The sequence below is a fragment of the Sorex fumeus genome, unplaced genomic scaffold, assembly GCF_029834395.1.
Source record: "Sorex fumeus unplaced genomic scaffold, SorFum_2.1 ptg000008l, whole genome shotgun sequence".
Classification (NCBI taxonomy): domain Eukaryota; kingdom Metazoa; phylum Chordata; class Mammalia; order Eulipotyphla; family Soricidae; genus Sorex; species Sorex fumeus.
In genome coordinates, this window is record NW_026606065.1 from 87,038,701 (window position 1) to 87,054,520 (window position 15,820).

At 44.3% G+C, this 15,820-nt stretch overlaps 2 protein-coding genes across 4 annotated transcripts in view; one reads left to right on the plus strand and one right to left on the minus strand.

Annotated features, from left to right (window-relative positions):
* LOC130018376 (WD repeat-containing protein on Y chromosome-like) overlaps positions 1 to 4,027 on the plus strand; it is a 93,051-nt gene extending 89,024 nt beyond the window's left edge. The window contains exon 23 of the mRNA XM_056109069.1: positions 3,829 to 4,027. Within this exon, the coding sequence (XP_055965044.1) occupies positions 3,829 to 4,027 (199 nt within the window). The remainder of the gene's footprint in view (positions 1 to 3,828) is intronic.
* Positions 4,028 to 11,819: 7,792 nt separating this feature from the next.
* HSPH1 (heat shock protein family H (Hsp110) member 1) overlaps positions 11,820 to 15,820 on the minus strand; it is a 28,704-nt gene continuing 24,703 nt past the window's right edge. For all 3 annotated transcript variants that reach the window (XM_056109258.1, XM_056109249.1, XM_056109240.1), the window contains 4 exons: positions 14,941 to 15,048; positions 14,718 to 14,837; positions 14,190 to 14,351; positions 11,820 to 12,721 (listed from right to left, as the gene is read on the minus strand). In XM_056109258.1, coding sequence (XP_055965233.1) covers positions 12,515 to 12,721; positions 14,190 to 14,351; positions 14,718 to 14,837; positions 14,941 to 15,048 — 597 coding nt within the window. In that variant the 3' untranslated portion in view covers positions 11,820 to 12,514. The remainder of the gene's footprint in view (positions 12,722 to 14,189; positions 14,352 to 14,717; positions 14,838 to 14,940; positions 15,049 to 15,820) is intronic.

Sequence of the window (15,820 nt, forward strand, 5' to 3'; positions counted from 1 at the left end):
GCCGCCCCCAGCTTCAAGAAAAGCTGAGGGTTGTGCAGCTAAAGAGGGAGGAAGCATGGGGGGGAGGTGATAACAAGCGATCCCTGACCAAGTAAGTCAGAGTAAAATGCTTGAGATGGTGTCAGGATCAGAGGGTATCACACAGAGAAACACCATCCATCCTGTGTGGGTCATGCCAGGAAATACCATACAGAGCTCGGCTCAGGAGAACCGTGAGCTTCTTCAAAGCTGACACAACTTTGATGATGATCACAGAGCTGTCTTGGAAAAGAATGACCTGTTAAATGTTCAAATCTTTTAAACTTCCTGTCTGGGGGCCAAAGAGATAGTTCAATGGACAAATGTATGCTCTGTATTCAGGAGGCTTAGGTGTGAGATCTGGTGTGACAGCCCCCCCCCCCCCCAAAACACAGGACCATGAGCACACTTTATTTCTTTCCATTTTGCACCAGAGAGATAGATAATATAGTGTTTTTGGTGCTTGCCTCGCATGTGGCAGATATTGGTTCAATTCTTGGCACCATGAAAGATCCCCTGAACACCACCAAGAGCAAACCCTGAGTACACAGCCAGGAATAGCCCCTGAGTACCAACAAGTGTAGCCAGCCCCTCCGCCCCCCAAATACCCACCCCCTCCAAGTAAAATATATCAAACCCCCTGCTCACATGCCTAGAGATCACGTAGGTGCTCCTTTAATCCAAAGAGATGGTGAATGTGGCAAGTGGGGGTGTGAGAGACAGGAGGGGGTGGCCTCTCCATCCCCAGGTCTTTGAGGGCCGTGCCCTCAGCCTCTTCTGCATCTCCCTTTCGTCAGCTCTCACGGGCCTCTTGCGGGGACTTGCTGTTCTCCTCAGGCTCACCTGCTAAACACTTGGACTTGGCCACTCAGACACACACATTCACTGCCTGCAGTTTGGGCGGCCTACCAGATTCTGGACAAGGGCCTGCCACCAGGCTGGGGGTTGAGGTGGGAGGTGGGGTTTTCTCTGTCCTGACAGTGTAAAGAGATAATGATTTTCAAATAAGCAAGCTCCCAAACTTTTTTGGCCTAGTGCCCCCTTATAGGGGGAAAAATAAATCACTCTGCAGCACCGCTGGAAACATACCTTTATCCCTCTCTAATATTTCTTTTCTTTCAAAATTAAAAAAAATAACTATACAATATGGTTTACAAAAATGTTATTGTAGGATTTCATACATAAAATGTTCCAGCTTCACATCCTCCACCAGAAGGTTCACCTCCCCCCACCACTGTCATTTCCCAACCCCCCAGCCCCTCCCCACCCCCGCAGGAAGCCTCCTACTGAAGACCAGTTCTCAGTTCCTGTTGCCTTCAGGGGTCTGATATTTATTTGTTGTGTTTCTTTGTAACTTGTATGTGAGAGAGATGATCCTGTATCTGTCCCTTTGCTGACTTCATTCCACATGATACCCGCCAGATCCATCCACGTAGAAGCAAAGCCTCTCACCTTAGCCCTCAGGCCCCCACCCTCCTGTCCTCATTGACCCTGATAACCCCCTAAAGGCTCCACCTTCAAATACCAACCCAGGGGCTGTAGGACCCCAACACTTGAGTTTGGGGGATGCAAGGGATGCAATCTAATCCATAAAGCTGAAATTGCCGGGGGATGGGGGGTGGGCTGTAAGGGAGGAACAGGCTTTCCCACAGCCTAGGCAAGACCCCCTTGGGCAGAAGGAGGCCGGCCTGGAGAGAGGAGGGTGTGCGCATGTGCGCACATGCCTGCATCTACCTGGTCACCCAAGGAAGCGGTAGAGGTGACAGGAGCTCTGAACTGGCCTGGATTCTCCACCTCCCCTTTGACAGAATGAGGGAACTGTGACATGAGAGACGTGACTCAGGAGGAGAGAGGCGAAAGGACAGCTGCTTAGCAGAGCCCCTCAACACCAGTGGTCATTGACTTAATTACAAAATTTATGCATTTCATAAGACAGAGAAATTCTAAAATCATGTGTACATTCTATTAACAACTTCTTTCAGCTTGCAACAGTCAAATCTACTTTCATCCCCTAATCTTTTGGTGGAGGGTTAAAGCTTTATCTTCAAGTAAGAGACAAGCTGGAACACTTTTCTTCCAAAAAGAATTATCTATGAATTTCAGTTTCTGTTTTTTTTTTTTTTGGAGGGTGTGTGTCTTGTGGGGAACACCCAGCATTGCTGGAGAGGAACATATGGTGGCAGAAATGGAACCCAGGGCTCGTGCACGCAAACACTTATTCCAAGCCTTGGAGCTCTTCCCCACCTCCTGCCTTTTCTGTTGAAGTAGAGCAAACCCTGAGAGACGTTTGAAAAGCGAAGTGACTGCAGTCACCTTCTGGAATCGCCAACGGGCCCCCCACACTCTGACAGTTGTCTCTTTGATTCCAACCCACCATATCTAGTTCTTTTCAGGTCTTCCTCTTAGTTTTCATAGGTTTGTTTCACACTGATTTCCTCCATTTTAGTTGACTTTCAATAATTAGAAAACAACAATAAAATGTGCAGGTGGCACAGGGGTGTGGGAACACACAGAAGGTTCTCAACCCCCTCGGCTGTTGGAAGCCTGTAGTTATCTACTGGTACAAACACTTAGAGGGGCTCAGCAGGGTGCTTGTGGGGTACCGGACTCGGGGGAACTGTGAGCAACAAGGATTGGCTAGAAATTATGTCAGCCTCTCTCGGGACAGCAAGTCTGAAAACAGGGAGGGCATGTGCAAGGGAGGAAGGCGATGAGTGTATGATCACTCACCCACATGCATTCTGCAGGCAACCTCACCCACATGGTGTGGAGGTGGAGGGCAGCCTTCTCAAACAGGGTGTCTCTTACTCAGCATCCAAAGTGGGGCGTGACTCTTCTCCCCCACCCCAACCCACCCCTGTCACTGACATTTAGGTGGAGATTAAACATCCCAGGTTTCATTTGAGCAGTGACCCTGAAAATGTGCTATTGGTTTTCTCTGCTACAGAGAACAGGAGACTTGGGGAGGACTGGGATTTGCCCCAAGTCAAACTATGGTCAGTGGTCAGGCAGGAACAAGTTTCCACCACTGTGCAGTGAACAGGCCCTGAACGGGAGATGTAGTTTTCTTTGTTGTCTTTCCTTGTTTTGGGTTATTGGACATGCCCAGCTGTGCTCAGGGCTTACGCCTGGCTCTACGCTCTATTCCCAGCAAAGCTCAGAGACCCTCAATTGTGTTGGGAGGAATCAGGAGAGATGAGGAGGGGGGCAAGTACCGGACAAATGCTCAAGTGCCTTAAGCCCTACACTATCTGGCCTGAAAAGGACTTTTACCCGAGCCTTGGAAGAAAGGAGTAGCTTGAAGATGCTCTGATCTAGGAGTTATTGGCAATGGGCAGATTGTTCAGGAATCAAACATCCTCCCTCTAATACAGTCTTAGGACAAGTGATATGTTACATGACTCTTACTATAACTGGGAATGAAATAGATGGGTAAGTGGGAGGAGAAGGAGGTAGAGAAGGACGGGAAGCAGAAGAGAAAGAGAGGGGGCAGGGGCAAGGTAAGATCCCTAGTAGAGTAAGGGAACCATCTGGGAACCAGGGGTACTTCCAAATCCCTGGCACAGGGGTGAAAGGTGAGGGTGAGGGTGACAAAAGAGGAGCCTCAAAGGGAAGGAACTTGAGGGGCGACGTTGACAGCTGTGAGGCCTTCAGAAATAGAGTTGGTGACAGGGGATCAAGTGATTGGATCAGTTCATCTCTGTGCTCACTCGGGGCAAACATGCTTGATCAGGGACTGATGTCTCAGCAGGAGGCGTGGGGAACACCCAGGTGCTCAGAATCTCTTCATTCACTCAGCTTTGACTTTAGGCTGCTGCTGGAACGAAGCCTGCCTTCTCTGGGATCGCCAGGGCACGCGATTTACCAGGCCCTTCGCTGCCACGAGCTCGCCTGCGTGTCCACGCTCAAAGAGAAGCCGGATTTGTCTGTCATTGGATCAGATTTGTTCAATTTCAACATTCTGGCACAGGAAAAGGAAAGAAGCGAAAGCACCCTAACAGAGGGCTGATGGGCACTCAGGTCCCTGCTATGAGTTCTGGAGATACTAGGTTCTGTCATCTTCTCTTGGGGGAGTGTTTCTATGGCGTTGTCAAGGGGATTAGTCTTCTTCTGGATTAGTTGTGAAAAATAAAGCAAAAACCAAAGCAGGCTGGTAGATTTAAGGCACAGGGGAGATGAGATCTCCGGAAGTAATAGAACCAAGATGGGATTTCAGAAAGTTGCTGTCATTAACTGTAATGACAAAAGCATGGTCCTTCCCGCCCCACTTAGACCACGAGTTGCCCCCCCATGAGCGGCTCTCTGGCACGGCCATGGACTCAGAGGCACACAAACCAATCTCGGAACTATGCAGTTTTGGGCAGAAATCCCTCCAGACTTAATTAGTAAAATATCAGAAATTCAAAAGTGGCCGCATGACATCATATGGTCTTCATAACCAGCAATAGGAAACAAATTATTTCACGATGCCTTTCAGCAGGTCTGATTGTCGGGGGGGAAATTCCAAATAATAATGGTGCATCTTTCGTCGAAATAATGAATGTAATCAAAGCAGAGAGTTAAGTGGAAATTATTGGCCTCACAGGCATCGGGAGGGGTGGGATGGGGGGTTTATTGGGGTTCTTGGTGGTGGAAAATATGCACTGGTGAAGGGATGGGTGTTTGATCACTGTATGATCGAGACTTAAACCTGAAAGCTTTGTAACTTTTCTCAGGGTGATTCAATAAATAAATTAAAAAATAAGTAAATAAAATAAAGACAAAAGTGTTATGGCTGGACCCACTTTGTGGACTCAGGAACTGATAAGACTCTAGCTGGTGGCAACTCAGGCCAGAGAAGGCTGGACGCCCATAGGGAGAGGAACAAAGGGTTATTGCCTATTAGGACATGAATGTGGACATCAAAAGTTTCACTTTTCCCCTTGACAACGCCATAGAAACACTCCCCCCTCCCCTTCAATTTTTCTGTGTTCCTCCTGGCTCTTCACTGAGGAATTACTCCTGCCGGTGCTCGGGGGACCATGTGGGATGCCAGGGAGCAAATCCGAGTCGGCTGCATTGTAGCACTGTAGCAGAGTCCTCCTGTTGTTCATGGATTTGCTCGAGCGGGCCCAGTAACGTCTCCTTTGTGAGACTTGCTGTTACTGTGTCTGGCATATCGAATATGTCATGGGTAATTTGCCAGGCTTTGCTGTGCGGGCGGGATACTCTTGGTAGCTTGCCGGGCTCTCCGAGAGGGGCAGAGGAATGTGGAGGAATTGAACCCAGGTTGGCTGCGTGCAAGGTAAACGCCCTAACCACTGTGCTATCACTCCAGCCTGAGTCGGCAGCATGCAAGGAAAATCCTACCCGCTATACTATTGTTCTGGCCCAAGCTACAGACTTATGAGTAGAAAGCCCGACATAGGGCAGCTCAGAAGAAAACCTGTAAAACCAACTCTGCAAAGGCAAGCAGGGGGAATCCCCTTGGTGGGAGCAGGGTGGGATTGGAGGGCTGCATCGCCACCTGAGATGTGGACTCTCAGCTCTCTCCCCTCTCGAGATGCCCATGTTCTCTCTTGAATGTGTTCTTCTTTCCTTCCGCATAATCTTTAAATAAAATCATTTTACTTCACTCTTCATCCCCCCTGAATTCTTTCCTGTGAGGGAAGGTGACAGACCTGGCTAAGATTGAAGACTAATTTCCCTTTTCTGCAAAGAGCATTTCTTCAGTGCAGCCCGAATCCGGAGGTCCCTGGGGAATGAGGTGGGAAGGCTCAGTCTCCACCCCTGGCAAGACAAGTGGAACCCAGGTTTGATGTCCACCTCCTGCAGCTGGGAAGAGGTGAGATCAGTATCATCCCAGGCTCATCAGTCCTAGATTTCCTGAGGCATTTCCTGGGGCGACCAAGATGGCAGAGAGGGAAGTGAACGCCTTCTCTACCCTTCTGGAGGCTACCCCCTTCCACCTCCCCACTTCATATATGTCACCTGGCACAGAACACTCTCAGCTGATGTGGGTTTCTTCTCAGAGCTAGACAACTTGGATTGCAATGAATTAAGACATTTAAGGTTTCCCTTCCTCGGAAGCTGGGGCTTGATGGGGTGAAGAGCACTGGGAGCCAGAGCTGCCCTGGAACTGAGAGCCCGCATGAAGCAGCTGCTCGGGCGTGCTCAGGAGCGGAGGCGGTTGGGGCCAGCAGCTCCCGGCTCTGAACACTTCCCTGTGCCAGGGAAACCCACTCTTCTCCTTCCCAACCATGCTGGAGCTCTGAGAAGAAAAAATAAACCTCCAGGAATAAAGTCAGCCAAATTGCCGTCTCCGCTCCAACCAGGACCCCAGAGCGACCTTCCAATGCCAGCCATGGCCTCTGAGCACACAGCAGACAGCTATTATCCTGAACCCCCACCCCTGGATCTCTGCAGAGAACCCCCCACCTTCACCCGCACAAGCAACTCAGACAAGATGTGGCTGACTCTGGGAACACTGTCAGGTCACGGAGACGGAATGTTGTGCACACAGTCAGATTCAATTTTTTCAAACTTTAAACCGGAGTCTGGCTCTCGTTGTGGGCTAAAACTCTTATTATATCAGAGTCATCATGTTGTAAAGGAAGGTTCCGAGGTGCAAAAAGCTCACACGGCTGGCAGAGCCAGATAATCTCTTCGCCCTCCCCTCCTGCCCCCAGTTCAGTACTTTATAGGAGCCACTCTTTGGTGGACCCAGAAGTTCCCAAAAGTATTTGGTCCACTGCCTCTTTTTCAGGAAAAAAAAAAAATTAAAAAAATAGCAACAAACTGAAAGAGTTCCTGCCCCCACCCCAATTGCATCTGAAGCTGCTCTCACACCGTGGATCATTCCACTGCCCCTAGAGAGGGTGGGTTCACCCACTTTGGGAAACCAGGCTTACAGGGTTAGTGTGTGTACCACAAGGTTCACGAAGAATAGCCCCAGAGCACTAACGGGTGTGGCCCCCAAACCAAAACAGAGAAAAAGTATAGTTCCTATACTACTCTTTATAAAAAAAAACAAAAACTATATATTAGGTTCACCTAATCAACCAAGAGAAAAGTTTTTTTTTAGAAATTACAGCTCACACTGTAATGCAAAGTGATGCATAGTGATGCAAAGGCCCTGAGGTCTTTGGGTGTGAGTAAAGAGGGATACTGAATACAGACAATTCTGTCTCCCAACTTGCTTCAATAATCAGCCTGAAAGTCTGCCTTCCTCCTTCTCTCCTTTCCTAAGCTGGGACTGAATCTGGAATTGAGGAAGTAATGCCTGCCTGCTCTCTCTCTCTCTCTCTCTCTCTCTCTCTCGCCCACCCCCTTTCTTTCTTTCTTTCTTTCTTTCTTTCTTTCTTTCTTTCTTTCTTTCTTTCTTTCTTTCTTTCTTTCTTTCTTTCTTCAGCAGATAGGCCAGTCACAGGCATTGCACAGCAGGGGTTGTACATAGGCAGGGTGCTCGCCTTGCAGGTGGCTGACCCAAATTTGATGCCCAGCTCCACATATGGTCCCCAGAGTTGGTACCACCAGGAGTGATCACTGAGGGCAGAGCCAGAAGTCAGTCCTGAACACTGTAGGGTGTGAACCCAAACCAAATAACAAGAACACAAAATCCAAAACCAATCTCATCAGTCAAGCGAAGCAGAAACGACACCCGTCCAATGGCAACTTCACACTGGCTTCAACTTTGCAAGAGGAACGAAACAGTGAGAATCATTTGACTTCCCCCCCCCCCCCCCAGGCCCCACTTCCCCGCTCTCTGCAGCCTTCTCCCTTCTCCTGCCCTCCACAGCCAGCACCTGCTTTCCCACTTGCCCCAGTGTCTGTCAAGTCTGGTGCAAGACAAGTCCAACTTTTGTACTCAGTTCCTGGAGGAACAAGATTGGGAAATGTGGAATTAGTGACAGTTAAACGAGTTTGTCTCAGCACATTCTAGACCCTTTGTGATACATCTAAAGGAAAACCTTTCCCCCAGACTTGCTTGACCTTTTCAAGTTTATCCTGTGAACTGAGTGTTCTTGGGGACTGTTCTGGAGAAATGCTGTTTGGTTTGGGTTTTGACCTTCTTAACATGCTATCCTCCAGTTTTGTCCAATTTGCAGCGAATTGCATCTCATCATTCCTTGCAGCTGCATAGTATTGTTGTGTACATATAAACACCACACCTTTGTTTTCCTCATGTCACTGGACACTTGGATTGATATGGATATCCTAGTGGTTGTATTTGTGCTGCACTGAATGGTGTGCAGAGGTCCTTTTGAATAAATGTTTGTGTCTTGGGGATAAACACTGAAGCAGAATTGTTGGGTCACATGGAAGCTGTCTTCTTTTGCATCTTGTGAAGTTTATCATGCAGAAAGTGTTGACATGCCTGCTAATTCCTATTACTCTCCTACCACAGAGAATACGACTGTTGAGCCAATCACAACTAAATTCTGGCTTGCCTTTTCACCTTCTCTATGAGGACCACCGTGGCAGGCATTCGGTGCCACTTTTCTCCCTTCATCACGTGTATTATTTTGAAGCTCAGAGTCACCCTGCCAAGAAGAGTGGTCTGGAAGGGCAGTCATTTCGGGTTGTCCCAACCGGGCATCTCGTGGGAGGCCCAGAATGCTGCTGGAAAGACTACAGAACATGGAGCAGCTTCCAACAAAACTTGAGTAGTACTGGGTAGTAGCGGTGGTACTAGTGGTGTACGGCAGGCAGGACATTTACCTTTCACACAGCCAGCCCAGGTCCAATCACCAGCATCCCATATGGTCCCCAGAGCAATGCCAGGAATTAATTCCTGAATGCAAAGCCAGAAATATGCCCTGAGCACCCAAAATCCTTAACACCAGTAGTGCTGCAGCTGGGAAATCCTATCCTGCATAAAGGGTCCACAACAGACTTAGTGAAAGCTTTGTGATGTGGTTGAATTGAGGATATGGACATTTGGAGGAAGTTGGATGACCTATCTGAAAAAGGGGGTGGGGCAATTTGAAAAAAAATTTTTTTTGGTCACCCAGTGATGCTCAGGGGTTCCTCTTGGCTCTGCACTCAGGAATCACTCCTGAAGATACTCGGGGACCATACGGGATGCCACAGATTGAACCCAGGTCGGTGCAAGGCAAACGCCCTACCTACAGTATGATTGCTCCAGCCTTTCTGTTTGGAATCTTGCACATAAAGTCAAACACTTTTTTCTGAAAAAGGTATGCTTTCGGGATGAGAGAGATAATACAGTGGGTAAGGCATTTGCCTTGCACATGGGCAACCTGGGTTGGATCCCCAGCACCATATATGGTCCCCTAAGCCCCACTAAAAGTGATCCTTGAAGGCAGAGCCAGAAGTAAGCCATGACCGCCACTAGGTCTGGTCTAAATGCCATTAAAAATAAATGTGCTTTCCACTGTATCATATTGCTGTTTGTTCTTAAGCAAAATAGAAAAATTTAAGTGGTCCATGCCCCTCTCGGAGAGCCCGGCAAGCTACCCAGAGTATTTGATATGCCAAACACAGTAACAACAAAGTCTCCAATGGAGACGTTACTGGGCCCGCTCGAGCAAATCGACGATCAACGGGAGGGCCTTTACCTTTTTTACTTTATGTTATATGATAATTCTGAGAAACCTCAGTGAACGGAAAGGTGAATGGAAAAGCAAAATATTCCAGATTTCTAGCACACGCTTATTTTACAAACCAGGTGAAAACACACTCAGGAATCTAGTCTGACTCGGTGTATTTTTGGAAAGACCTGACTAGCAAAATGATCCTCTTTTGCCTTTCAGAAACTAGTTTTCCATTGTTTTACAGAAGTATGTCACATTCTCTTTTAATAAGATTCAAAAATTGTTAAGGATTTTACACAACGTAAATTTAGTTACTTGCTCACACATTAACCAATGCAATTATTAACACTTACTTGAAATAACTACAGACACAGAAATACTGTCATGTGTCAACTTAAGTAAAACCTAAATATAAAATTAAATCCTGCAAAGAAACTTCTCCAAATTGGTCCATGTTAGACTCTAGTTTCATATTAACTGTCCTAAGTCATCATATTATTATAATGTATTTTTGCCACAAGAAAAATTCTAACTCTGAGTGCAGATTAGAACAGCCAAGTGATTTTTAAAATACGTGCTTTATCTTTACCAAACAGCAATACTACAGAAAATTTCACCCTAATGTCCAGACCCTCATATTTAAAACCTAAAAAAAAAAAAAAAAAAAAAAGCTTCCCAACTGTCATAGAATTCAAAGCTAGCTTCCTATCAATGGGTAAATGTTATACCCACTGGCGCTGTTATTAGTGTGTATTAAGAAAATATAAAGGGCCAGATATAACTGAACATGCCAAGCTCATGCAGGAGGCCTGGGCTCAATACCCAGCATACATGGTTGCCCATGAACACTGCCAGGGGACACACAAAAACAGCCAGGAATAGACCCTGAGGGCTACCAAGTATGGCTCAAAAGAAAGATCTTTTTAAAAAATAGAAAGAACTTAAAAACACAGGTCACATAATTTTAAGGCTTCTCTCAAGATTGTTACAAGAAATCACAAAAGTGGTATCTGACAAATGATCGGGTACCTTAGTTAAGAATATTTTATATAAAATCAACATTTAAGTATTTCAAGTGAGAACTGACTCATGAAATACAGATAGGAACACCAGTTATAAACAATGCCAAGTGTAGACTCACTGGAGTGTGGAATCGAAAATCTGGGTGACTTGATCTCACAGAGTTTATTTTTTCCCAATACTGAAGCTTCCTATGAGTTACTGTGTGAAATTAACTACTTTTTGGGAGATGATAACTGAAAAGTAGTTGACAGACTGGTAACAGTTGAAAGATAAATCATCCCTTGCCAGGAAGAAGTAGCTACCCTTGTAAAAGCTGTAGAACCCCAGTGGGTGGTGTGGTTACTCTTACTATCTGAATGTGTGTCCTTTCTATGCCACATCAGCACTTCATTAGGACGTAACTAGACACAACTTATTGCCACATTATTTAAAATAGCAAAGACGTGTGAAATCCCCAAATCCACCAATACTGGGACTAAAATAATTTTTTAGGGGGTCAAAGAGCTAGTATAGCAGGCAAGGTGCTGGCTTCCACACAACTGACCATAATGACAAAGCCAGGAGTAAGTCCTCGAGTACCTCGCCAGGAGTGGTCCCAAAGCCAACCTCCAAACCCACCACCAATGTTTCTGTACACATATGACTCCTTAGAGTGCTAAAGCTGTACCACCTGACTATATTTAATTCCCCTGATGGAGCAGTTAAGTCAGTGTAATACTAACACAACTGCACATGGAGATAACTCACATTACAAGAAAAGAACTTGAGGATATGCAACAAGAACCAGCAACATGTTTTTCCTACACAAAATCTGAAAAGCAAATCAAAATTAGATAGGCAAGCTACCGAGAGTATTCAATATGCCAGACACAGTAACAACAAAGTCTCCAATGGAGACGTTACTGGGCCCGCTCGAGCAAATCGACGATCAACGGGAGGACCTTTACCTTTACCTAGTTTATAAGCACATTATATACCTTGCATTTTAAAGATCTTAATGTAAAATAAATGCTGTTTCTGTCACTTATCAACTAGAATACAGAAAGCATACAGGAGTAGCAAGAAAGTTTTGAACTTTTTAACACATAGTCTTTGTTACACCTGATGGTGCTCAGGGCAGCCCCATGGTCCGGGGACCATGCAATGGTCAGTGATCAAACGTGTGTCTCCTGTGTACAAACCACAATCAACTGAATTATCTCTGGACCTTCCAATTTCATTTTAAAGTCAGTGACAAAACAGTTTAGAAATGACACCGTAAGATGAACTTTATTTTAAAGCTCATAGAAGGCTTCACAATGTCAGTTACAGTCACTATTTCTTCCATTCTATACCTTCACGCAACAATGTACTGTTTAAGCAGAGATATATCTTAAAGTTTATGTTCTGCATGCTGCTAACACATTACACTAGCGTTTGATGCCTTACCAAATGGATTTTAATATCAAAGCAAAAACAAACCCATATTCTATTAGACAGAATTAATTTTAGAAAGCCCTTATGAAATCAGACTTAGTCTTGTTTATAAACACCCCCACCCACGCACATGCTGAAATGGAGAGCAAATTGCAAGAAAACTACCTTGGCAAGAACAAATGCTTAAAGATTTTAATCACAGCCCTCTTGAACAAGCAGTACAGATTATTTTCTCCAAAAGACAAAAGTCAATTTCATCCTCAGTGATGCAAATGGTAATACTGCACAGAAGCTTAGTATGAATTCACAATTCCACAGGAATCTGAAAGTTACCAAGGCAATTTTCCCTTTTAGGATTGTAACGACTACAGACTTAAGCTTTTTCTTTTTCCATATAATACACAAATTTTCTAAACATCCTTAAAAAAAGAAAATATAAATAGTCTTCATATGTTATGTAGAATCAGGTACTATGGCAAAAATATTTTATTAATTGAAGAACTAAGCCGGTTTAATGTTATCTAGTCCAAGTCCATATTAACAGAACTCTTCTCGTTAGGGTAACATTCACCGTTCTGATGAGGAGGCTCAGCACCAAAACTATTTTTGCCTTCTACATTTTCTTCTTTTTTATCAGTATTTGGGCCATTAGGAGTTCTTTCCAGTTTGGGTGATTCGATTTTTGGTTTTGGTTGTGTTACAACAGGTTCACAAGTGTTATTCAATTCCTAAAAGGGGAAACCAAAACTAGTTACTATCAGGTTAACTTTTAATTACTTTCCTACATACAGTATTCTACCAATTTCAATACACATGTAAAGCATATACACACATATGTATGCAAAAAATCTTTTTACATTATACTTGCCCCAAACTACAGCCTAAAGATTTGTTTAAAAAAAAAAAGTACAAGAAGGGAGCACCAAATAAAGGGTGCTGGGAGGATCCTCCCAGGATGGGAGATGCATGCTGAGAGTAGACTATAGACCGAATATGGTTGCCACTCAAAGCCTCTTTTGCAAACCACAACACCCAAAAGGAGAGAGAGAACAAAAGGGAATGCCCTGCCACAGCGGCTGGGCGGGATGGGGGGAGGGAGGAAAACTGGGATCAGTGGTGGTAGAGAATGGGCACTGGTGGAGGGATAGGTACTCAATCGTTGTATAACTGAAACGCAAACACAAAAATTTATAAGTCTACAACTGTACCCCATCGTGTTTCACTAATAAAAATTTAAAAAACGTAAGTACATTCTTTTGATATATCAGGAACTGTTATGAACACAAATGACTACCTCATGTGACCCACTCAACATAATACTACACATATACTATACTCCTGAATACTAGAATTCCCTATAGAAAAAAAGAAATGGCTCCTATAACTAAACCAGATCTTGAATAAATAAATCAATCAAGCTGGAATTCAAGCTTATAGCCAATCTTCAAAAGCTCACACTTCTTGAACCTTCACTATATTTGAACATTCTTCCAGACAGAAAGCAGCTACTTGCTTGCTATTCTCCTACCTTCCTCTGAAGGTTTAAGCACTCAGCAAGGTCTTTCTTAATACAGTATCAGCCCATGTCATCTCCACTGCCAGGAACCACCTAACCCCCATTTGATTCTTTAGCCACAGCACTTAACCTTGTCTACTGTCGAGTCTCTCTCCACTCAGAGGGCAGTTACACAAGGGCAGGGGCTCTGTAAAACATTAGCCCTTAATGGCTGGCACACTGTAAATGCCCAATGAACACATTTGTTCAATTGGATGAACAAGTGAAGAAAGAGAGATTTAACAACCTTACAAGGACTTCTTTATTTCTATACTATTAAAGATGCACTGAAGAAATTGGGTCTCAGGCTGGAGCAATAGCACAGCGGGTAGGGCATTTGCTTTGCATGGAACCAACCCGGGTTCAATTCCCAGCATCCCATATGGTCCCCTGAGCACTGCCAGTGGTAATTCCTGAGTGCAAAGCCAGGAGTAACCCCTGTGCATTGCTGGGTGTGACCCAAAAAGCAAAGCAAAGAAAAAACAAAAACAAAAAAAAAAAAAGAAATTTGGTCTCAGGAGGAGTTAAAAGGTATGTCCATTTAAAAATAGTCATTGAAGTTATGGACATGTTCAAAGTTCAAACAAGTATAAGCTGAATCCCTAAGAAAACAGAGCAGGAACATTACAGACAATACTCACTTTTATTTTTGCTTTTATTTCTTGAGCACGTACAACTGGATCTGAATCAAGACTCTTTTTAGCCTGAGCGTTCATGACATTATTCATCCACTCCATTACTTCATTAACACACTTATCAACCTTTTTCATCTCCGACTCATCAATATGGTTGTATTTCTCATCCTACGTTGGAAAACCAAGGTCATAAAGCAGAACTTAGTACTTAGTAGCAACATCCGATTTGGCCCAATTTCAGTTTGTTCTTCAAGCCCCCATCTCTCTGGAACACATTTCTCGCTTGCTAGTCTCGTCTCTTTGCCTGTCTATTCCCACTGTGCTCTCTCGAGCATATCCGTCTCTCTTCCTCTCCCTGCTGAAGTTTCAATAAAATCTACCTTGCTTCACAAAAAAAGAAAATCACCCTGTTTCCTCTGAAGTGCGAATGTACATTTGGTTGAACCCAATCTCTCATTTAAGAATCATGCAAGTTTGTGATGAAATCCACTGAACTTTAGGGCAGGGAAACTCCTGACGATGCAGATGACTTGCCTTATTTCTGAAGTCAGCCGCTATCTTGGCATAATGCTGCAGCCTCTGACCTAGTTCTTCAAACATTTTCGGTCGTTCCTCGGCTTCTTGATACCGGACTTTAATCGGAGTGCCAATTTTCTAAAAGAAAATGTATTGCACATTAGCATTTGTCATGACTTCATTTCAATAGTCTGTGGTCTAAGCCACAAGCAAGCGCTTTCCAGGAACAAGAAGAGCCTACCATCAACTCATCCAGCTTATCCACGTAGGCTTGTTTTGCTTGGTCCTCTCCTTCTTCATAGAGCCAGTTTTCAGTGTCTGTGAGGAGTTTCAAAAAATTCTGATGCTCCTACAGAGTAAAAAAATAAAATCAGGATCAGTAGAAAGACCTACCTGAAATCTTCACGGATGGGTGCTTGATCTTTGTATAACTGAAACCCGAGCACAAAAATCGGTAATTCTACAACTTTACCTCATGGTGTTTCACTCATAAAAATTGTTAAAAAATAAATAAAATTAAAAAAAAATTATTTACAAAAAAAATAAATAAATAAACTCATCCTCAGATGCCTTAAACCTCGCCTCACTGCAAGGCTACCAAGCAGAAATAAAAACGCTCAATTAGCGCCAATAATTTACAAGAGAAAAGGAACAATTACATACTTTGGCTTCTGTCTTTTTTATAGGGACAACTGAGAGATGCTGGTAAATTACCTGCTCTAATACGAAAAAAATATAAATATCTTACTGTACCTTAAGTGTCCAATTTTGACAACCTATGCATTAAAATAAGGTCATGGAAGAATATTTTCCTACCTTCCAGAACAATCATTTCAGGGTCACGCCCAAATGTGTGCCTATTCATCTTCCAGCAGTGCTCAGAGGGACATGTGATGCTGGGGCCATGCATCTGTCCTTTCTTTGGGAAAAAATTATCACTCCTGATGCAATATATATATTCCTAACAAATTCATGTATTTCTATTCTAGTTTGGCATAGCTCGATTTCAGGACTTCAGTCTAAGAAAATATTTTATTAGAGCAGAGCCAAGAACTAGAATGTATACAAGGTAGCCCAAAGACCTTAGAACTGCCAAAATTAAAGTCTTACACCAGAAACAA